Source organism: Ochotona curzoniae, unplaced genomic scaffold (genome assembly GCF_017591425.1).
Source record: "Ochotona curzoniae isolate NIBS_2020 unplaced genomic scaffold, NIBS_Ocur_1.0 contig_66, whole genome shotgun sequence".
NCBI classification, from domain to species: domain Eukaryota; kingdom Metazoa; phylum Chordata; class Mammalia; order Lagomorpha; family Ochotonidae; genus Ochotona; species Ochotona curzoniae.
Window position 1 is genome coordinate 28,053,835 of NW_024466512.1, and position 24,253 is coordinate 28,078,087.

General features: G+C 44.0%; 1 protein-coding gene across 2 annotated transcripts in view; it reads left to right on the forward strand.

Moving 5' to 3' along the window:
- MYOF (myoferlin) overlaps window positions 1-24,253 on the forward strand; it is a 148,660-nt gene that overhangs the window by 32,225 nt on the left and 92,182 nt on the right. For both annotated transcript variants that reach the window (XM_040992448.1, XM_040992449.1), the window contains exons 4-5: window positions 12,820-12,928; window positions 13,936-14,023. In XM_040992448.1, coding sequence (XP_040848382.1) covers window positions 12,820-12,928; window positions 13,936-14,023 — 197 coding nt within the window. The remainder of the gene's footprint in view (window positions 1-12,819; window positions 12,929-13,935; window positions 14,024-24,253) is intronic.

The window sequence follows — 24,253 nt, forward strand, 5'->3', positions numbered from 1 at the left end:
CAAATTGGTGGGGATGTGTGGCTTTCAAGCTCGCCCCCGAACTAGCTGTCTAAGACCACAACACAAATAGGCAATAGCCATCACTTAAAACTTAGAGGGTGCCATGGGATATGCCCATTCCTCTCATCCATTATTCTATTTAATCTTCACAGCTTCCCTCAAAGTCACACAGCAGATATATGTCAGAATGTACTAAACAACTTTAATGTTAAACTAGAAACTTCTGATTATGTCTTTGCTAAAATGAAAGTAATTTTTCTTCCTAATTTTGAAAAACAAGAACTCTCAAAATCAAGATACTTTTGATAAGGGTACCTTTGTGGGTAACTTTGATAAGCTCTTCCCTAGTTAAAAATTAAAGTAGGTATCTTTGTCCTGTTGAACTTTTTAAGTGACATTCTCCTGTGGAGAAGAGATAGGTTCAGAGATAGTATCTCATCTCATTTGATCTTCATCATGACTGAGAAGTCGAGAGATCAAAGGCACAAAGTTTTGATGGGACCTACTGCCACTCCACTCCTGTGTCTACAAAATGATTGTCATCAGGATACTGAACATGTAGGGATGCAAGATGTGGGAGTTCAGATGTGTATGTGTGTGTATGTGTGTCCATAACTATGTGCACACCAAGAGAAGGAAGAGGTTCCAAAGAAGGCTCTGGAGTCTGCTGTTCCTTCTGCAGGAAATGTGTTTTTCCTCAAACTGAGGTGCATGTAAAATCTTGTCTCCAAACTGAGCTTTTGGCATTGTATAGTTCTGCTTGCTTTATTCAGTGAGCTTCTTGTTAGGGAGCTCTCAAGAGGACAGGGATGGTGGAAGGTGTTCATGTGGGCTGATAGAGCTTAGGATTGGGTTTCAGATAAGTATTCAGCGTGTGTGTTTTGTTGTACATCTGTTATATCCAGCAAAGTATTCACCACCATCTGTCTCTTCAATCTTTTTGTTTTTCTTCTGCTAGACAGCAAAATTTCACATCTGTCTTGTTCAGTGCTATAACATTAACACTTGGTACAGTGCCTAGCATATAGGAGGCTCTCAATATTTATATTCAGATGAACAGGTAAGTTCATGATCTACTACACACATGGAATTTAATGTTCACAAAGCACCTTGTGGCTGTTATATCAGCCTACTGGTAATAGGGTCATTTATGTAGAATCTGTCCACTTCAGCTCTTGGGAACAGCTTTCCGGTACCAACATGAATTTAACTTGCCATGGGATCAGAACACAGGGTTAGGGGAATGACTCTCACAAAGCTCAAGCCCTCTGGACAAGAGATTTGGCACTGAAGCCTGAGCTCAGGGTGGGAGTGACGTGGGGTGTGTGTGTGTGAAGGCAGTAGAGCATAGCCATTAGGGGCTGGGATTCTAGAGCTTGACATAGGTTGATTAGAGACCCAGTTCTGCTGGTTACCAGGAAATGGCCTTGGGCAACTGACTTAACCTCCCCTGGCAAGCCTCAGAAAGCATCTGTAATTTGAAAGTTTGATTTACACTGCAATGACATCATAGGGACCAGATTTACTCTCCCATGTGACATGACTAAAACAAAGGGAAAAAATATGTAGCAGTAGTAGTCAGATATTGTACAAGGCTGGCACAGTACAGCGGTCCCAGAGAGATGGAGGTGAATGCAACTGACTGCCCAGGAACTTTCTTTGCCAAGCCACAATGCAGACAAGAGGGCACAAGGCAGGTTCTGGCAGTCCTCCATAGTTGGAAAGAGTCAGAAAGGAGTCTACAGATGCCAAAGTGGCAGGAAGGCCAAGGGGAGGATGCTACCCCTTCCCTGCACCCCTTCTCCCGATGACTACATAAAACACTAAGGGATTTATGGAAAGTTCTCCTTGTATCTTTGGCTGAGCACCGACCAGTGAGGAAACTCTTGGATGTAGGGGAAAGAGTCAACCTGGAAGAGGCCAACAGTACAGTCTCTAGGGCTCACGGAGAGCTGGGGATACTTTATGTTCTCACCAGCATGAGTGGAAAACTGATACTGCAGGGAGAAGGAGCTTACCTCAGCAACATGCAGAAAGAACAATCAATAGATCCAGAAATGCCACTGATGGTGTTCTGAGTAGACATGAGCAGCAAGAAGAGACATTTTTATTATAGTGCATAAAGAAGTTAGAGGAATGCTTGAGCAGATTAGGTAGACATGAAAGATATGAAAAAGGCCATATGAAACAAGGTGAAAATTACAATGTCTGAGCTTAAATGACCATGATTATCTCTGAGTTTGCATTTGTGGCTGTTTTTTCCCCCTTGCATGTGTATATACATGTGCATGCAAAACCACCGTTGCATCTACTTTCATATAAATGCAAAGTTGAAAGCTGCAACTTAATATAAATCATTGTGCAAGGCATCTATTTGGCCATATTGCAAGTAAAGAGATAACAACAACCCTGATAATGTCCCAAGAAGTAAAGACATTCAAGTTCTCACATAAGACAGTGGGTGAGTGGCCAGCTGTCTCATCATGAGGTTGGCTGGGATTTGGGTTCTGCTACTTACTGTTGGATGGCTTTCGATAAGTCTTTCTTTCTTTCTTTCTTTCTTTCTTTCTTTCTTTCTTTCTTTCTTTCTTTCTTTCTTTCTTTCTTTCTTTCTTTCTTTCAGAGATTACAATGCTTCTTCAATACATTCTAGACAAAAGGACAAATTTGATATACTTAAGGAAAGATACTTTGATTTCCCAAAGAACAGAATAGAAAAATGTGTTTTGTGGGTTTACCACCTGCCAAGGATTGTGCTAAAACTATTCTACATGTAATCACATTAAATCTTTATGGTGACACTAAGTCAGTCTTCTCCCCAGTTTATAAATGCGAAAAATGTGACTCAGAGATGGTGACCAAATTCCTTAAGGTCACCCAGGCCTGTAAGTGAAGGCACTTAAACCTAGTTATGTTTAGAACACTTAAACTTAGGTATGTTAAAATCCACTTACACAGAACTCAGACTTTCCAAGGTTTGTTCATGTTCAGATTCATGTTCTCTCTCTCTCTCTCTCTCTCTCTCTCTCTCTCTCTCTCTCTCTGTATGTGTGTGTGAGAGAGGATACCATAATATACACAGATCCAGAAGGCTCTAGGATTAACCAGAAAAAGGACAAGCTTAGGTTGTGAAATGTGCTCATTTCCTAATCAAAGGTTTTGTTAAGCCAGAGAAAAGAGAAGGACTGTGGTTTGGAATGCGATATTTTGGTGGGGGTAAGCGTACTGTTACTTATAAGAAATTTTTGTTTCTGGATATACCAAAGTTTTTGTCTTCAAGCTTTTAGTGCTTCTATTTCTTCTAGTTCTGAGACTTAATCCTGACTTTGTGAATGCCCGATGGTGGGATTAGTTGAGCTGTCCCCTCTCTAAGGGCTGTGGTGAGTGGGGTTGATCAGCCCAGGGGCTAAGGCAAACTCTGCTGACTGGAGCAGCTTCTCAGCCTGGGTGGAAATCAAACCAAGAGCACAGGTTACTCAGAAGCAGAACTTTGCTCTGAACCCTTCTTAGCTGCATATTTTTAGTAGGCAGAAAAACCAGGACAGGATCCAAGATGATTTGGATCCTCTGGATCCTGCATAAGCCAAACTGTGATGTCTGGGAGCATCACAGGCCTGAATACATCCTTCAGGATCTTGTGAGTTAGTGAGGGTGAGTCATACTAGGGGAAAGATACTCAGAGAAGGCTGAAAGAGAAAGCATTTCATAATAAGAGTCTATCTTTTCACTGCCTTTTGTAAGATGGCTTCTTAGGAAGGGACAATTTTAGCTGTTGGAAGACTGTTGGACAGCCTGCAATGATGCACCAATTAATGTGTCCATTCCATAAATATTTACCAATACCTACTATGTGTTGAATAATGGTCTAGACAGTGGGGGTTCCCTGTGCCTTTGATTGTACTATAATCTGATGATCTACAAATATGTATGCAGAATACAAGATAGCGATGAGTACTAGAACTAAGAATAAAGCAGGGGAAATTGGAGATAGCAGAGTGACGAGGGAGTGTATGCTGGTCTAAGTGATGCTTTTATATAAGGATTTCTTTAGGGGACTATTTTATAATGAGCCTCTAATGAGACCTATGGCTTTATTCATGGGGTCAACACTGTGACACTGGATTAAGCCATAGATAAGGACACCCATATCCCATATCTGAAGGTTGGTCTCAGTCCTGGCTGTTGTGCTTCCAACCCATCTCCCTGCTAATGTGCTTGGAAAGGCAGCTGAGGTAATTGGGTCTTTGCCACCCATATGGGAGATCCTGATGGACTCCTAGGCTTCTGGTTTTGAATTGGCCCAGCCCTGGCAATTGAAGGCATTTAGGAGAGGAATATGCAGATAGACAGATGATGGCTGCAATAGCTGGGTCCTTGCTACCCATATGGGGGACCTAGATTGAGTTCCAGGCTCCTGATATTGGCCTGGCCAAGCCCTGGCTGTTGCAGGCATTTAGGAAGTAAGTTCATAGGTGGGAGATCTTTCTCTTTTTATCTCTCTTCCTTTCAAATAAAAAATGCACAGGGGTTGTATAGAAGTGAATAGTTATGTAAGATTTTCATGAGTTTGTTCGTGTCTGCTTGCCCAGGTTCCTGAATCACTATCCTCAATTTCCTATGGTTTAGTCTATATGTGGGTTCAAATCAGCATTTCCTGTTTGTATTGGCCTAGAGTCCCATCCTTGGACATTTGTTGTTCTCCCAATTTTTTTTTTCTAGATTGGCATCTGAAATAATAGTAAAAGGTGACAGTAAAGCATGTGCCACATCATCCTTTTAATCCCTACAACAATATCTTAAGTAGGAGCTGTCATTGTGCCCCATTTACAGATGGGAAGGCAGAGACTAAGAATAGTTAGCCTATACACGGCCTGTGGTGCAAGGCTAAGTCCAGATTAGTCAGGTCTTCCTACTTCTGTGATCTCAATCACTATGCCAGGCTCTAATTGCTCACCAAGTGTCAAGCATATGAATGATCAAGAGAGTGAGAGGGCAAATGACAGAGTTAGCTCTGTAGACACAGGGTAATTGGCTTCAGGTCTCCTCTGCCAAGAGGCTTTTGGTGAGAAGACCTGGACTTGACATGCAGCCCTTGACTCAGCTATCAGGAGACATCTTCTATGGCAGGAACTGCTGGAGAAAGAGTAGCTTCGAGAATCAGGTGAATTCTGCGCAAACTTCACACTGGGGCAGTAAGTCCAAGGTCTGGGCTTGAGGAGTTTGCTAAAAGTGCAAGGATGGCTTGGGCATAGTAGGTATAGGAACCACAGTTCAGGACTAGCATTTCTAACTATGAAAAACCTACATCCCTTTGCATGGACAGGAAAAAAAGCCTCAGGGTTCTCCGTTAGTCCTAGCATTCAGTGGAGGAGGGGAAGCCATGGAAGGGCACAGGTGATTAGGCCTGTGATACAGATTTTAATGGAGTTTTCTTCACTCCTGTCTATTTGGCTCAATCGTTAGACTTCCAAACTCATATCAGAAGTTTTTTCAGCTACACATGCTCCCCTCCCCAGAGCCTGCCTGGCCAGTGTCCTCCTCATCTCCACCTTCCACAGGCTCCCTGTGAGAGTCCCTGGTTCAGGCCATTGTGCTCAGACTTCCTGGGTGTAAGACTTCTCTGAGATCTGACTCAAGGTCCCTGGAATCTACAACACCCTTTGCTTCTGCCACAGGGCACTGTAGGGAAGCATTGCTGAGACAGGGCTGGAAGATAACCCAGACACTCAGTCAGGGTGAGGGACAACTGAGGAACTGCTATTTGTGGGGATTTTGCCTTAACTAGGTTTTTGTATGGTATGGTCTGCTTCCTCTGCTAGGCAAAGGAAGGCACTACTCAATGGCCTTGGCTAAAGCCTGGTCAGCAGGCTGTTTGGGGCCATTCCACAGAGACAGGGGCTGCTACCACACAGTCTCACACTGGATGAAAAAGATTGGGCTCAAGTGGCATTTACAGCCCAAGGGTGGGGGTAAGGGTGAGTGGAAGGAAAATTACCCAGAGAAAATGACAGATGCAAGGGTGTATGTGGGAGGTGGCAGTGGTGGCTGCGGAGGGGGCTTCTGGTTAATTCAACTAGACAGGATTCTTGCTGAAGAGAAGCCAGGTGATCAGACCTCACAGGAGCGATGGTAGAGGGAGAGTCACCAACCCACTGCTATGGAGGGTGAGCTGATGTCAAGGACGAGGGGCTGTTGTTAAGCCAACTAAGCAGGATTCTCAGCTGAAACTGGATTTCGTGAAGAAGAGCACGGATGAACTGGGGAATGTTCCAGAACATGGCTGTAGTTTGGCCTAGCAAAGAGCCTTGGTCAGTTACCCCTGGCACAGTGTGGCTCATCATGGGGGCCATGTCTGGCTCTGCCACCTTTAGACTGGAGATCAGGGAGGACTCTGATGGATCCTGGCCCAGGGGAGGGAAGTATGTGAGGAAGAGGAGAGAGTCCCAGCCTCAGAACCTCACAGGTTGCACAGGCCTCCTTAAAATTACAGAGCTCTGTCAGCTGGGAACCCAGTGCTTCTAGAGGTGGGCCATCATGGTCTGTCTTCCTGGGGCTTTCCCAAGGGAATCTGGGCACAGCTTGGAAGCCAGTGGGAACATTCCTCCTCGGGGTTGCCATTCCCCTTGAGGAGCAGAATGATGCTGGCTCTGGAGGCTGGAGCAGAGCCATGTGGTTCATTTTCCAGCCTCCACTGTATCTTTCTCTGTGAAAGGATTTCTGGTAACCCTCCTCCAGTGATCCCTGTGGGCTGTGTCCCTGCTGCACTGCACAAGTTGGTGTGCCTCAGCCTGCGTGGCCCTTACTCATTGCAGAGGCATGTGGCTGTCAACATTTGCGGCAATGCTAATGGCAGGGGGAGGAGCATTTTTTAAACAAGCGGTATTTTAAGAAGAAAAAAAAAAGTTAGAGGCCTTCTTAACTAACACTTGAATTTCTAAGCTGAAACTTATCCTGTTGTGAAACTCTTTGATTTCCCCTGGTCATAAACATCCAATTTTCAAGTCACTCCTCTCATTGTTTCAAATTCATTCCATGTTGTGTGGAAACACAACTCAAAAGTATTTGACATTCAGGAACCGAAGGAAAGGGGAGCATGCCTGGCTGTTTTATTTTAGAGGGCATCTGCAGTTGATTAATTCCACAGTGAAGCTGGAGAGCATAAAGACCTTAAGTTTCTCTTTCTGTAAACTTTTCTTAGGAGATTGAGGTCCGGTCTGCTTTAGTGTTGGGTGGGGTCCATAAGGAGACTTTTATTCTTCAAGAAAAAAGTCCAGGAGAAGGCTTCCCCTTTGCTGTTGCTGTTACATCCTAGCATATTTATAGCCTTAGTAATATGAAGGAAAAGGGTTTTTAGGTTCAGTGTCGCCTCCTTTAAAGGAAATTGGGGTCAGACCCAAATGCTCTGATTGCCTGTGTAGGAGGCCAAGTCATCATTTCCCAGTTTTTTACAGTATTTTGTATCCAGGCAACACCATAGAAAATAGGCTGGGCCAGGCATGCCAGGGAGTTACTCAGAGCTCAGACTTACCTAGAGGGAATGTTCTCCTAGACTCTCAGTTTAAGCTCTGAGAGGTTGTTTTGGACAGTTTTTCCTCCTCAATTCATTCTCACTATAAAATGACTTTGGGATTAAAGTCTTCCCTGGCTTTTTGCTGAACACACAACCTGTGCTTCCAGCTGAAAACGTCAGCTTTGCTGTGCCTCACCTACAAAGGCATCAGGATTGTATGTTGAGGAAGGAAGTCCTACACAATGAGACTAACATTTCTCAGAGAAGAAGCAGGTTAGGCTTTATGACGGGCTTTTTCTGTTTCACTCCATCTTTGGTCAGCAGTTATTCCCCTCCCGTGGGGTGAAAACAGAGGAAGGGTTTGAACTGTTCATGTCCTTAAAAGGTCAATAGTGAACAAGCCTGATTGCCAGTCAGCCACAAGCCCCACCATTCCCTATTGCACTACGTATCATTGCTGGGCCATTCCCCTGATACCATGTGTAAAATAATTTTGATCCATGACATTCCAGCCCAACATTCTAGAAGGCAGAAACTCTGCCTAGAATTCTAGATTGTCAGGCATAGATGTATTCTAGGAGATTTTCCCGCTTCTAAATTAGAAAGCAAAAACCTTAAGAGAAAGGAAAAATAAATATTTAACTTTTTCTAAATAGACATCGACAAAAAACATACCCTTTTCAACTCTAGGAGTGGGTTTTTATAGCTGAAAAAGGTCTGAGGAATTCTCTACTTTATTCCACTAGTTTGCAAATATTGCAATGAGCTCAGAGAATTGCCATGACTTAGCCAAGGCCTCAGAGACAGCTGAGACAGAGGTATGCCCGGAACAGTAGTCGTTTTCTGGCTGGGGTTATTTGTCCTTCTGGGGCCTATTAGCGATGTATGGGGTTCTTTTTGGAGATCATGATGGAGGGGGCTGCTATTGGCATCTGATGAGTGGAGGTCAAGGGTGCTTTTGGACATCTGACAAAGCACAGAACAGATCCCCTGCACAACACGTAATTAATTTAAGAGGTCATCGGAGCCGGGGTGGGGAAATGCTGCTCCAGCCTCAGGCGAGGCCTCTTTGCACGTCATCCCAGCGCTCTGCACTGTGTGTTGGCAGATTTATTTAGTAATGATAGAGATGCAGGTCATTTTGACTTTGTAAAAGCAAATCTGCACACGTTTGAGTGTGTAACTCTTCGGTCGAAGAGTTAGGCTATGACTTATGGATAAAGTCTGTTTCTTTGAACATCTTTTTTTTTTTAAATTTTATTTTGACATTCTTTACATAGTTAATTAGGGTAAGAAGGTTCAAGGGCTACAGGAAAGTGGATAATACTAGTATGTTTTCCATATTGTTACCTTCATGTTTAAAGGGGGGTATTTAAGGGAGAAGACCCACCCAGTTTCCCACCCTCCCCAGGTCCCGGATGTAGGGCATGCTCTGAGGTTCTTGCTCAAGTGGTTTTGATATTGCCACAGTTATCAATCGCTGTCAATCTTGCCACTCCAAGCACTATGAGGGCTTTGAAAAATCCACTGATTGACATAGTCCATCATAGCTTAGATGGTTGGTTGACCTGTTCTGTCTTCTCTCTTTTCTTCATTAGGGTTCTGAGTCCAGCATTTAGATTAGGAAGATCTCCAAAGAACATCTTTCAAGGCTGGTATCTCAGAATATCAGTCAGATGACTTCAAAACCTGCCAGTTTGCTGCTTTTGTTTGGTTTTTAAGGCAAAGTTATAGAGAAAGAAGGAGAGACAGGGATTTGCCTTCTGCTGATTCACTCCTCAAATGACAGCTGTGACTGGAGTTAGACTGGTCCAAAGCCAGGAGCTAAGATCTTTTCCCAGGTCTCCCACATGGATACAGGGGCTCAAGGACTTGGGCCATCCTCCACTGCCTTCCCAGGCCATTAGCAGGAAGCTGGGTTGGAAATGGAGCCACTGGGACAGGAACTGGAACCCATATGGGATGCTGGTGTTGCAGGTGGAGGCTTAGCATACTATGCCACAACACCAGCTCCAACTACAGCTCTTAAAAACTATTCAGATCCCTACCGCTGGGCCCGGCATGGTAGCCTAGTGGCTAAAGTTTTCGCCTTGCATGTGCTGAGATCTGTGTCCTGGTGGCCCCGCTTCCCATCCAGCTCCCTGTTTGTGTCTTGGGAAAGCAGTAGAGGATGGCCCAAAGCCTTGGGACCCTGCAGCTGCATAGGGGAGACTCAGAATAAGCTCCTGTGTCCTGGTTTCAGATTGGCTCAGCTCCAGCTGTTGCGGCCACTTGGGGAATGACTCAGTGGACAGAAGATCTTTCTCTCTGTCTCCACCTCCTCTCTATTTATCTGACTTTTCAATAAAAATAAATCTTAAAAAAAAAAAAAAAACAAGAGCCCCACAGCTTACTGTCCCGCTTTTAAATGAAGGAAGGGCATTTTCTTCAGGCTCACACTCTGTGGGAGTGGAGAGAGGCAGGTGAGATTTTAGAGATACTGCCTTTATGTAAGAATCATCTGGAAGGAATGGACTAATGAGCAGACCTTTGCTGTGGATTGCATGTGCTTCGGATGTGTCCCCTCCCTGATCAAAAGGTTCATGTGCTGGCAGCTTAGTCTCCAGGTGCAGACTTCAGTGGTAGAAACTTGAAGAGGTGGGACCTGCTGCAGGGTCACTCGATCCTTGGGGATGCTGCCCTCCAAAGGGAATAGTGTTGTTCTCATAGGAGCCTTCCTGAGAGGATGAATTGTTACAGAAAGATCCAGATCCCTGAATCTCTCTGGCTTCCTGTCTTACCATGTGACTGCTCTCTCCCTGTCACATGCATTTCCACCCTGACACCATCCATGCTGTGATGTAGTCAGAAGGCCCTCCCCAGAGGCCAGACTAGTGGGGCTGCCACGTCCTGTGCTTATAGCCCCAAAAGCTGGGAGCCAAGTTACCCAACCTCAGAGGTTTTGGTATATCGGCGTAAGACAGACCCATGTGAAGGTACCCCAAAGAATTTATGGGAAAAATGGGATTACAAGATGTTCATTTTGTTGTAAAATTTTAAATTCATGCATCTCTCATAACATACTTTTCATGAACTTTTTGAAGGCCTCTCCTGAAATCTCTTTTCACAATGTGGCAAGAGAATAAAAATCCAGGTGAGGAGCAGGCATTAGGCAGAGTAGTTCCACGTGTCCACAAACCATACCAGGGTGCCTGGGCTCAAGTTCTGACTCCACTTCCAATACAGCTTCCTGCCAATATGCACTCTGGGAAGCAACAGGTGATGGCTCAAGCACTTGCTACTCTCATAGGAGACACACTTGGAGGTCTAGGCCCCTGACTGTGGCAGGCGTTTGGGGAATGACCTGTATGGAGATGGGAGATCTAACCTTGTTTCTATCTCTGCTAATCAAGAATGTATATTTAAACATTGAATGGATAAGAAAACTTCATATAATTAATTGAGTAAAATGTATTAAATAAATGTGTTCATTTAAAATCCTGTTCTCCAAAGCTCCCATTTCTTGTCCACACTGATCAGGAGACCCAAGTTCTTTATAGATCTAAAAGGACTGAAAAACTCACTTATGCCACTGGAGATGAAATTTAACTTTTCCCTTTCCCACTGAAAGTTTTATTTTTGATGTTAGAGAAGAGACTTTCACTGTTTTTGAGCATTTCATGTGATGGTTTTTATGAGAAAGTGCAGTCTTCTAAGATCCCATGTACAAATCGTATTGGGTAAACTGGAGGAAATGGCAGTTTCCTGCTCTTTTGCAATGTAATACGTAATATGACAGATATTAAAAAAGTCATGTTAAATGCCTATCATAAAAAAATACATGGATTTCAAGATTGTTTGTACCAAAATAATTAATTCAATTTTCAGGCACTTTTTTTTTGGGTGCCCTGGTGTGTCTCTTCATAGACATGAAGTCATTTCTTTATTAATAATGTCAGGTCACAGAGTGTAGGTATTGGGCTATGGATTCCAGCTGTGCACCCTAGTCCATTTCTGAGGTCTGTGTGGGGAGAATATGAATACACATCTGTTACCACAAAAATGATGCCCCTATGTTGACATCAACTTTCACTTCCTGATTTTTGAAAAAAATTTAAAATAAAATGAATGATTTCTCCATCAGATGAGCTTCCTTTTTATTATTTTTCTCCTGAAGGCCTGGAATTCTCTAAAAATACTCGGCTACATTTCCTTGTGTTTTTTGGCCTAAGGTATTTCTTCTAACACTTTAAGGACTTGATGCTTAGTTTTCTATTTTATGCTAATGACTTTCTGTTCTGTCATGCTATGTTATTTGTATAAATTGCTGCAAATGTAAGTAAGATGAAAGTAACATTTAAAGATTCTCACCTACTTTTTCAGTTCTGTAGTACAGTCACTCTCTAGGCTGATTGCATTTCACAAAGGGAGTTTCTCCAGTTTGCCTTCTGTTTTATCATATTTCACAACCTCCAATTTACAGATAATTTTTCAGATGTCATTTATTTTCATTGTGACTAACTCTTTGGATATATACCATCTAAATATTTTGGATCACGTGCCCTGGCTAAAATGGAAATATTTTGGATATTCATGCTCAGTACGTGCAAATTGAGCTATTCTTCCATTCTGTTAGTGTTAGAATAAGCACTCTTCTACCCTAACAGAACAATCACAAGGCTCTAGGGAGCTTCACTGCAGTGAGCTGGGCCACAAGGAGACTTCGGAGCCAAGATGCTGCATACTGTATGACAGAGGTGGGCTCTAGGAAGAGGCTGACTTTAACTGCTGGGGTCCAGTAAACAAGAAGTAGACATGTACAGGTTCTGAAAGTTGCTCCAGAGTATTTCCAATATCAAGTTAACCCCTTTGGTAACCTGTAAGCCCATTGACACTTTGGGAAGGTCTCCCTGAAGGATCATTTTTAGAATGGATGGAATTTTATGGATCCCTTGGAATGTCCATGAAAGAAGAATGCTGCTGCTGTCTTTTCATTGAATTTTGCCCCATCTTTCTCTGTTCTTGGATTCTAGGGTTGGAGGAAATGGGGTTATATTCAGGTTTTACCTAAGTATAAATTCGTCTATGTCATTCATGATTGTTGAAATGTTATGGGCACTAGTTTGGCTCCTGGAATGACTGCTTGTTAAGGTAAGTGGTGACAGAAATGTTTACAGCCAGAGTGCCCTGTGAGGATGAGAACAAAATGGCTCCCATTTTGTTTGGTGATGTGAATGATGCCAGATGAAAAGAGGGACCTGGTGATCCTGTGACACGAGGGAAGCAGGCATCCTGCTTAGGCTGTGCGTGCTTTCTTGTCTCCCCTGCAGGTTAATCGGCTCAGCAACTGTGGCCCTGAAGGATCTGACTGGGGACCAGAGCAGATCTCTGCCATACAAACTGATTTCTCTGCTAAATGAAAGGGGACAAGACACTGGGGTGAGCTTTTCCCGCTTGTAGAATGGTTGAGAAATCAGATGGTTAAGCAGTGCTACTTACAGAGTGTGGATGGATAATTAATTCGTTATACTTAAAACAGACATTTGATCTGTCCATTAATGGGTCCATTACATGGAGCTTGTCCTAGATTCTTGACCACAGAACAAGCAAATTAAGTAGTTAGATTTTCTATGACAGAATCCATAGAGTGGGACTTGTCCTGCTAGAGTTCTATGGCGTGTTCATTATGTGGTTGTAACTCTGTGATTCAGCCATTCCTTGAAATATTCTGTAAAAGCCAGTTTGTTAATACTATCCTGGAAAACCAAGATGTTTATTGTACCAGTAGCTGCTTGTTTTCTCATTATGACCTCTTGATAGGTACTTACTAGTGTTGTCTGATGTGAGACCAAGTTTGCTTTTTTTTTTTAAATTGGAAAATTGGAAGCTATTTATTTATTTGGTAACAAAATTTATTTTTTTCGTTTTTAAAAAAATGATTATTTTCTGTGATATAGTTCTGTAGGTATAGGCAAAATGAAAATTATCAACTTTATGTTGGTTTTCCTTAGCAAAACTTTTTAAAATCTCATAGATTCATGAAACACATAAGTATATGTACACGTATGTATGTGTGTATGTATATCAATGTATATGTACATATATGTGTGTATCTAGATATATACATACATGAAACTTCACATGGAAAGAACTGTATCTCTTGTGAGACAGAAAATGGAGGTTGGTTACAGGTTCACACTTGTTGCACATAGTTTTGCTCTAGCTCATGAAGCTTCCTCTTATCACTTGGCAACCTGGAACAGGTAGTGCCTTCTACACTCCATGGTGACTGACTTTGGGAAGATAGCAAACTTTGTACTTTCTTTTTCTTGCTTCCTGGCCCTTTGCTCATCCCACCTAAGACTTTGACTCCTGCTGAGTTGATGTGCATGGACTGTAATATTTCAGTGTCCTGATTCTATCTGCAATGATTTATTTTTCCCCAGGCAACTATTGACTTGGTGATTGGTTATGACCCACCTTCAACACCACATCCAGATGATCCAAGTGGGACCAGCATGCCAGGCCTGGCAGGTAAGCCAGCCCAGAATTTATAAAGACATACAGGAAGAGGGTCCCGAGGAAGTCTGTCTGTCTCTACTACACTGTCTGTGACTTCCTGCCCACTTAGGGCATGGTGAGGCAGGTGACACTGCCTATAGTCAGGATACTACAATTATGTATAGAAAGCCCTTCAAGGTAGGAAAGAAGGGTGAACCCATCCTTTATTCAACAACCAGGGAGTTATTAGGAGTAGCCACTGAATCAGGAAGATCAGGGCACCTTCCCTAATGTGCCCATTTTCCCCAAGCCAGACCCTGTTGGTTTGGTCCTCAGCTGCTGTCACAAAGCACCACAACAGGGTGGCTTCCACACTAGAGGTGTAAGGAAGCTGTCCCAGTAATGAAGACTAGAAGTCTGAAATGAATGTGTCAGGAGGGTCGGTCATTCCCTTCTGGAGGCTCTGGGAGAAAGTCTGTTTCTTGCCTCTCTCCTAGATGCTAGTAGCAATCAGCAACCCTTGGCGATCCTTGACCATAGACACAACACTCCAATCTCTGTTCCTGTTGTCACACTCTGGTCCTCTCTGCATGTGTCTGTGTCCTGATTTCCCACCAACCACTGGACCAGAGCCCACTCTAATCCAGTATGACCTTATTTGAACTTGGTTACATCTTCAAAGACTTTACTTTTGCAGAGAGTAATAGGCTGAGGTTCTGGGCAAGTGTGAGTAGGGGGATGTGGGGGGAACACAGTATTCAACCAAATACAAAGAAGATAGTTTCCTTCTGTTTATACTATTCCAAGGATCAAAATATTAAATGGACACTTTTATGTCACCCCTTCACCCAGACTTTGGGGAAAAACAAAAACACTGTGGCTTATTCAAGTAAAAAGAGTAAAGTGATAGACTTGGTGCAGCACCACTTTTTTTTTTTTTTTAATTACATGGCATTATGTGACAGTTTTTTAGGCATTGGGATTCCCTCTCCCCCTCCCCCAACCTTCCCCCCATGATGGATTCCTCCACCTGCAGCACCATTTTTGCTAAGTAGGTTTCTGGATTCATTGAGTGCATTGCTGCATGGAGCAGGGCTGGGCCTGATGAGTGCTTTGAGACACAGGTCTTATACTCCAGGCACTCTCATCCAGCTTTGGTGATAAGACATGGTTTTTATTCTGAGGTTGTGATATTATGGATAAAAATGAGGGTCTGGGGCCAGCCTGGCCTATAATGAATTCTATAGCTTTCGTTCATTAGCAATGGGAGCTTGGTTAAGTCACTTAACCTCTCTGAATCTCAGCTTTCTGACTAAAAAGCAATGTAACCACATCAGTTATGTGACAACTAAATGAGAGCAATATATATGGCCTCCCATAATGGCTACAGTAATAGCCATAATTATTATTGCTGTTAATACAAAAACAATTCCCAATGGTATGTAAGTATAGCTTGCTGAATAGCACACTCTGTAGGCCATTGAAATTGTTTCCTCTTCAGAGCAGAATGCCTAGAAATGCTTTACTTTTTATTTTTTTTTATTAATTACACTTTTTTTTAAATGATAGTTGATTAGGATGATAAGTGTCAGGGGCTACAGGAAGATGGGTGAGATCACCATTTCACATTCTCTCTTTTTTTCCTTCCTGTATCTGGGAGAAGCAAGATAGGTGGGGTGAGATAGGAAGAGAAGACACACCCACCTCCCACACCTCTGTATGCTGTGTCCAGCCACTTAGCACCACCCCAGGGCCCTCCCAATGTGGGGCATGCTCTGACGGTTCTGCTTATGAGGTTTCAGTAGTTTAACTGTTCTGAATTACTGCTGAGTTCACCATTCCAAACACGATAAAATAGCTCCAGAATCCACTGGTTGACATAGTCCAACCTACACTCTCCATTTGCCCAGATAGTCACTGCCAACACTTGGCTGGGGTAGCTGATCAAGTTGTTCTGTCCTCTGTCATGGTACCAGGTGTCCTCCACAGGCTCCAATGTACTACCATATCTTCCATTTGCACCTGCATATGCTGTCCATTGCTCTGTCTGAGCCACTGAGGATGCTCAGCTTTGACACACACACTCCACAGTCAGACCATGGAACTTGCAATTCTGTTCATGGTTGGGGTTCTGAGTCCAGCAGTTCAGTTGGGGGCATCCCCAAAGAAACTTTGTCTGAAGTGATCCCAAATCAGAATCTTGTGTGTGCTTGCCAATACAGAGTCCAGCATAGTCCGTTGCCCAAATCAGCTTATGCATGTAAATGCTGGTGATTGCAATTGCTGGACCAATTCTGCCTCCAGCCCTGTCTTCTACACAAACCAATGGGTGTTGTGGCCCAGCCTGATCCTTCCCACTACACACTCAGCCCTCACACACACTAGTGGGAGTTGTAGCCTATTTGGGGAGACTCCCAATAACCCCTGCCAGTCCCTCCCCTTACACCGGTTTTTGTGCTTGCCAGTATATACAGCAAACTGGTCCAATCTGTCCCACATCCTATTCAGCAATCATGCATGTATCAACCACTTCTGAATAAACTATGCACTTCACTCCAATCACCAGTGCTACCTGAAAAAAATGAAACCATATCCATTACCCATCCCTCACTCACATATTCTTTCATTAACTACCCAAGTCATTCATTCAGCGAGTATGACCTTGAAAACACTGTTAGGCGCTAAGAATGTGAGTACATAGTTGAATGAGTCCTTTCACTAAGAAATAGTTTCCCATGTAATAATTTGCTAGGCCTTTTCTGGAGGAACTTATATTCAGCTCAGGGTGCTATGTTAGTCATGCGTGTAGCTTATCTTTCTGCTGAACTGTAGGTTCCTTGGCAGTAAAACCATGCCTTTCTCACCACAACATGCATAAAAGACAGATATCAGCAAATGTTTTCTGAATTGGATTAAATTTAATTTCCAGATAAGTGATTTTGTAGTTAATGGAATGAAATAAATTCAGCTATGAAAAAATGCTTACATTTCTATGGTTGGACAAAACACACATTTAACAGATGGTCCTCCAGAAATAGATTTTTAAAATAGTTTGTTCTGGCTGTAAGAGTGTAGGCTCCAGTCAGGCTAACAGTTGGTGAATCTGGTTGTCATGGTAACAGGTTTTTAGAAGGTTAGTGAAATACTCTGTTATGGCGACAGTCTTTGAGGTGGACCAGTGAAAGGGGCATTTTTGACACTATTCATTTTCAGCCCAGGCACCAACGAGCTGATCTGCTTAATGTTAGCACTCTAGGAGAGCATTCTTTTTTTTTACCCTCTTTTCTTTAAAGATTTATTCATTCATTTATTTTTGTTGAAAAGGAAGATATACAGAGAGAAGGAGATACAGAGAGCAAGATCTTCCATCCTCTGGTTCACTCTCCAAGTGGCCGTAACAGCTGGAGCTGAGTTAATCCAAAGTCAGGAACCAGGATCTTCTGGTTACCCATGCGGGTGCAGGGTCCCAAGGCTTTGGGCCATCCTCTACTGCTTTCTTAGGACACAAGCAGGGAGCTGGATGGGAACTGGAGCAGCCAGGAAATGACCCAGCACCCATATGGGATCCCAGCAGAAGCAAGACAAGGATTTAGCCACTAAGCTATTACACCGGACCCCAACAGCATTTCTTAAAAATGAATCTCTGAGGTGTTCAGTTCCTATGAGCTGTGTTCATTCCCAGTCTCTTCAACTTGTCAGTGAATTTTTCTGACAGCCCTCGCTTGTGCTCTAGCATTAGTATTTCAAATGACTTCTTTGCGAGAGCCACTGTGTAGATAGGTATTTTTGAAATCAGCATAAGTAGTTGCTGACAATGGTTATTTCAGGAGGAAGGGACTCAGATTTCCACTTTCTGGGTCTTATAAGACATTTACATGTTAATGGATATTTCTTCCATGCTCAGAAAAAAATGATTGGGGATGATGTAGCACAGTGAGCTAAGTACTGCTTATTAGAGTGCCAGTTTGAGTTGGCCTTCTGTATTTTCGATTCAGCTTTAGACACCTGCTATGCCTAATGACTGAAGTATGTGGGCTGCTTCTACCCATGTGGGAAACCCAGATAGAGTTAATGGCTCCTGGCTTGGGTCTGGGACTGTTAGAGTCTGGACTAAAGCCCCTGGACGTCAGGGGGCGCTTTAGAGAACGACAGAATCTCACTGGTAATGCAAACAGAGTTCATTGCACCAGCATGCTGGGGTCAGACTGCTCTTGGGGAATGCAGGCCAGTCAAGTGGGGCAGTCAGACCTTGAACGGGCCTACGACAGAAGCTTGTATAGGCCCTTTGGGGCTGGGAAATATATCAAAAGTAACAATGTTAGACATGTTAATTTTTATGGCCTTCAGGCACAGGCAGCGTGTTCATTTCCATACCTATTATCTATATGACTCATCCCATTTTCACACCCTTATCTTCCTCTTGTTTTTGGGACCAGAGAAGAATTGCGCCCTTGCCTCCTTGTATTTGGGTTCACAAAGTTGCAGTGCAGCAAAGTACAGATTTATTGCTAGAGTGGAATCCTCCCGAAGTCCAGGCGCCTCCTGGCCTAGCAAAGTAGCAGTTTTCTCCACACAAAGGAACTTCACACTGTCCAATAATAACATTTTACCCACACTCCAACAGGACTGGCTCAGCACTGTATGTTGCAGGCATTTGGAGTGTGAACCAGAAAATGGGAGATATTTGTTTGTCCTTCTCTGTCAGTCTGCTTTTCAGGTAAAATTAAATAGGTCTTTTCCTTTAAAAAGATAGCTGAGCTCAAATTTTTAAAATTTGAACATATCTGTATAGAGAAATAGAGGAAACATTCATTATTTTTATGAAGAATGACCAGACTTTTTAAATAGTCAATTCAAAGGAAAATATAACTATTTTTTTTTTTGTTGGAAAAGCAGATATACAGAGAGGAGGAGACACAGGGAGGAAGATCTCCTCTCCAATGATTCACTCCCCAAGTGGCTGCAACGGCTGGTGCTGTGCCAATCCAAAGCCAGGTGCCAGGAACTTCCTCCAGGTCTCCCATGTGGATACAGGGTCCCAAGGCACTGGACCATCCTCGACTGCTTTCCCAGGCTGGAAGCAGGGCTGCTGGGATTAGAACCTGTGCCCATATGGGTCCTGGTGCATTCAGGGTGAAGACTTTAGCTGCTAGGCCACTGTGCCGGGACCCAAAAATAAAACTCTTGCCTAGGTCATGTCACTGAGGCATGTTGTCTTGCTCTTACTCTGCCTCATGTTTGTTGGTCTTATTTTCCCCTGAGATTTCAAGTTATTTTATTTGTCCTGATATTTTCACTAGTATGGAATTATAGTAGGTACTCAAAGGCATCTTTGCTTAACAGAAGTGAATTATCATAGTTTTTTTTTCCTTGAGACATTCAGATCATTGAGGATGCTGAAGACTTTTAAGGCAACAAGACTGGGGAGTATAGTTAACCTAGAGCTTGAGACACCTACACCCTAACTGGAATATCTGGGTTCAATTCCTGACTCTGGTTCCTGAGCCTGGCTTCCTTGCGATATAGACCCTGGGAGGCAGTAATAATTGCTGAAATCATTTGGTTCCTGCCACTCAAGTGGGAGATATGGAATAATTGCCCAGCACCTGGCTTTATACTGGCTCTGTCCTAGTTACTGTGGGCATTTGTGGAATAAGCCAGCAAATAGGATTTCTGTCTCTCTCCTTCTGTCTCTCTCTCAGCCCTTTAAATAAACAAGCAAACAAATAAATGCTGGAAAAAAGTTTGTTCTAGCCAGATTCTGAAACCAATATATAGAAGGTCAGCCTTCATCTACTCTACATTAATGTTCATTTTCTAGAACAAAAAGAGCATTTCCAGATTACAGAATGCCATTCTATTTTTAAACAAAGAAATTCCACTTTGCCAAGTCTACTTAGAAATCAAATTGCCCTGCTGACATAGTTGGCTGCTTTGCAGACCAGCATTTGGAAGCACCCTTTGTTTCAAATCCAGATACATGGGACCCAAGATCTGATTCATTTCCTCTCTCCATTCAACAGTATCAGGCACTCAAAAGAATGTCTGGGGAACACCTTGGCTGCACTTGACCTGTTGCCTGTCACTGAGCCTTCTGGGAGACTGGGGATGGGAGACCCAGTCTATATTACTGCCAGGAGCTTCAGTGCTTACACAGTGAGGCCAAGAGGAGGAGCCTCAGGCAGAGGGAGATGTGTGTAGCAAGGAGTTTGTCCCCAGTGGGTTTGAAAGTTCAAGAGGTAGTGTTTTTCTCATTGCTAAGGAAGCAGAAATTCACTCCAGGGAAATCATATATTTTGGCCATTGAGTTTCTGGGTTTGTGCTCACACTGCTCCATCTCAGGACTCCCTTACCCTCTACATTCTGAATGGTATAAGTTGCTTGTTCCTAAAAACAGATTCTGTACCAATGAGCAAAATATTTTTCTCAAATTTATTTTCTAAGAAAGCATTTAGTCACAGAGGCAGGCTATGCCAGGTAAGGACCTAACACCCACTGGCATGCATGAGATCTCGGTCCGGGAGTGGGCTGAGTGGGGGAATGTGGAAAACTCCCACAGTGGGTCATAGCTCCCAGGCCTGGGGGTCAGGTAAGCTGGGTAAGGTAGCTCCTGTTGGCTAATGTGTAAGTTGGTTTTGGAAGGGGGTGAACAGGGCAGGGCTGAGCAGACCTTAGCTTACTGGCCAGTGCAGAAACCAGGCTGGAATGCAGGTCATGCCGGGCTAGGCTGTCACACCTACTGGTTTGCATGAGCCAGGTATGTGAGCAGACTGTGCAGGGCCAGGTTCCACCACCTGCCAGCAAGAGTTGGGACTTGGGGCCAGCCGGGTCAGGTCATGTTACAGCAGCCAAAGGCAAAGGCCATGACAGGTAAGGGACTATGCCAAACTGAGTCAGAGTAACCACTGGCAGATGCAAGACCTATGGCTGGGAACAGGCCTGGTTGGAAACTAAGGGGATACCCTGGTTGGATTGTGGTTCCTACTGGTGAGCACGGGGGCCAGAGTGGGGTATGCATTCGGTTCAAGATACGACTGCAGTGTCCCTCAGCACAAGTGTGGACTGGGGCTGGGCACACCGGACTGGGATAGACTCCAGCACCCACTGGTGCTCATGAGGATCAGAGTAGGTGTAGAACAGGCTAGGCTAGGTTTTTGTCCCTGCTGAGCCAGGTGTGAGCTGTGTCAGGGTGTGGACCAGGCTTGGCTGGGCTGTAACACCCAACAATAAAAACCAGAATCAGTTGAAGGCTGGTTAGAAAAGGCTACTGTTCCTGCTAGGACAGGAGGTGAACTAAGTAGGGCTGGCCCATGGACCCACTGATGGACGCAAGATCTGGCATTGGGAGAAGTTCTGATGGAGGAGCTTGGGAAACTCTTATGTTAGGACACAGCCACTGCAGGTGAGCACAAGAACCACAATAGAGCAGCTCAGACAAGGCCCCTGGCATACATTTGGTGCAGATCAGAGGCAAGCCAGGCAGGACTAATTCACATCACCAGATGGTGAATCCAAGCACTAGAACAGAATGTGGGTTGGACCAGGTTCAGTCACAACACATGCCAGTTCACATGAGGGCTGGGACTGGGAGCTGGCTGGGCTGGTCTAGGCTGTAGCCCCAACCAGCATGAACTGCTGGAATTGGGGGTAGACTGGGCCTGGCCAGGCTGAAGCACCCACTGGCAAATGTCAAGGTGAGGAGGCCCATGCCAGACCAGCCCACAACACCCAACCAGCACACGTGGGACCCAGGGTAGAGGGGGCGAAGCCGGTAGGGGGAATGTGGAGGGCTTCCCTGCTGGACCACAACTCCCACTGGAGAGCATGAGTTGGGATAGGGGCAGACCAAGGCCAGGCAGGGCTATAATACCTGTGGGCCTCATGTTAGCTGGATCAGGAAAAAGCCAGGCTGGCTTGACTATTCCTACTGGTGCATGTATAAGCCAGAGTGGGTGTGGGTTGGTTGGGCTTTGCTGCAACATCAGCTAGCAGATGCTGGCACTGGGGGCTAATTCTGTCAAGTTAACCTCCAGAACCACCTGGAGAATGCAGGATCCAGGAATAGGAGTGGGCCCATTAGGGAAAGAGTGGGCACCTAACTTCTGGTGTTGCTACTCTGACTGGTGAGCATGAGAACCAGGATTTGGACAGGCATGGCTAGACAGAGTGGCACCCACTAGCACGTGTGTGGGCTGGAAAGTGGGGCTGGTTGGATTGAACTAGGCTTCAATGTCCATTGACATGAATGAGAGCTGAATGGATGTGGGACAGATTGGATCAGTCTGCTGTATATACTGGCAAGCACGAGAACCGTGTAAGGGGAATAACTGGCAGGGGTTATTATGGGTCACTCTGTCTATGCAGCTGCTCCCACAGGTTTCTGTGAGGGCTGAGTGTGTAGTGGGAAGGATCGGGCTGGGCTACAACATCCATTGGTTTGTGTAGAAGACAGGGCTGGAGGCAGAATTGGTCCAGCAATTGCAATCACCAGCATTTACATGCATAAGCTGATTTGGGCAACGGACTATGCTCGACCCTGTATTGGCAAGCACACACAAGATTCTGATTTGGGATCACTTCAGACAAAGTTTCTTTGGGGATGCCCCCAACTGAACTGCTGGACTCAGAACCCCAACCATGAACAGAATTGCAGGTTCCATGGTCTGACTGTGGAGTGTGTGTGTCAAAGCTGAGCATCCTCAGTGGCTCAGACAGAGCAATGGACAGCATATGCAGGTGCAAATGGAAGATATGGTAGTACATTGGAGCCTGTGGAGGACACCTGGTACCATGACAGAGGACAGAACAACTTGATCAGCTACCCCAGCCAAGTGTTGGCAGTGACTATCTGGGCAAATGGAGAGTGTAGGTTGGACTATGTCAACCAGTGGATTCTGGAGCTATTTTATCGTGTTTGGAATGGTGAACTCGGCAGTAATTCAGAACAGTTAAACTACTGAAACCTCATAAGCAGAACCATCAGAGCATGTCCCACATTGGGGGATCCTGGGGTGTTTGGGAGGGTGGGTGTGGCTTCTCCCTTTGTTTCTTCCCTTCCACCAGATATAGGAAGGAAAAAAGAGAATGTGAAAACAAAGGTCTTATTCACTTTACTGTAGCCCTTGACCCTTTGAGCCCTAATCAACTACGTAAAGATCATCAAAAAAAAATTTTTTTTTAAGTGGTTGAAAGGGAAATATGTTCCTGAGGATTGTAGGGTTGGGCTAGGAAGTTGTTCTTGGTGGGCAGACTGTGGGGACCAAGGAACATTTTCTGAACAAGAGACAGACTAGAAAATGATCAATCAGCTAAAAAATGGCTGGAGGAACTATTTTCATGTTTCTATGACTGTGTCTCTTAATGAATGACTTTGTTCACTAGACTGTATTAGGCTTATTTTTTTCTTTCAGGGTATATAGGGAAAGTCAAGATACTTGGAAGAGGCAGGTGGTTTTCCATGTTTAGACTCAGCAATATTTTGCTAAGCAATATGCGCAGATATCTGATACTTTGCCTTGGTGGGGCTGGGCTGGTCTGGTCTGGTCTGGTCTGGAGAGGGAAACTCCCTCATCTGTGTAGAGGGTTCAATAAAGCCAGACTTTGGAATTCCTCTTTGAGATGCCCTGGCACTGCCTATTTTAGCTGGTTCATATTAAATTGCTATGATTAGGCAGAACTTTTTGTGCAGTGTTTTCTAAAATGGTTCACAGCCCTGATGGATCAAAGGCAGATGCCGCCAGGACTAGCCTGGGAGCCTGTGCTTGTCAGAGATTTTTCCATGTTCCTTTTGCTCTAGTCTACCTATTGGAATTATTCCAGAAGATTCTTAGGATGCATGCTCTTACCCAGGAGTTTGAATATGGGAATGGATAATAAATTATTTGTTAGAACATTCATGCATTAAAAAATTATATAACTTATTACATTTTAGAAGCCAAGAATAGTTATTATTCAGCCAAGCTGATGATCATGTGGTCTCCAAAATGTTATGTGTTTTTGTTCCTCAAAACCTGCTGTTTCCTGTTCTGTGTTGTAGTTTTAAACTTAAAACTGAAGGTAGTATTATAGCAGTCTTTTTTTCTGATTTTATAATGACCTCTGGCTCAAGGTAACAGAATCTGCCTTGATCAGTTGCCATTCATTGACAAGACTTCATGAGATGCAAAGTAATAATACAGGCAAAAAAAAAAAGGCATTCTGGAACTTCAGAAAATAGTTAATATGATAGAGAGAAAGAAGGTAAGAAGGCAAGATATAAAGAAA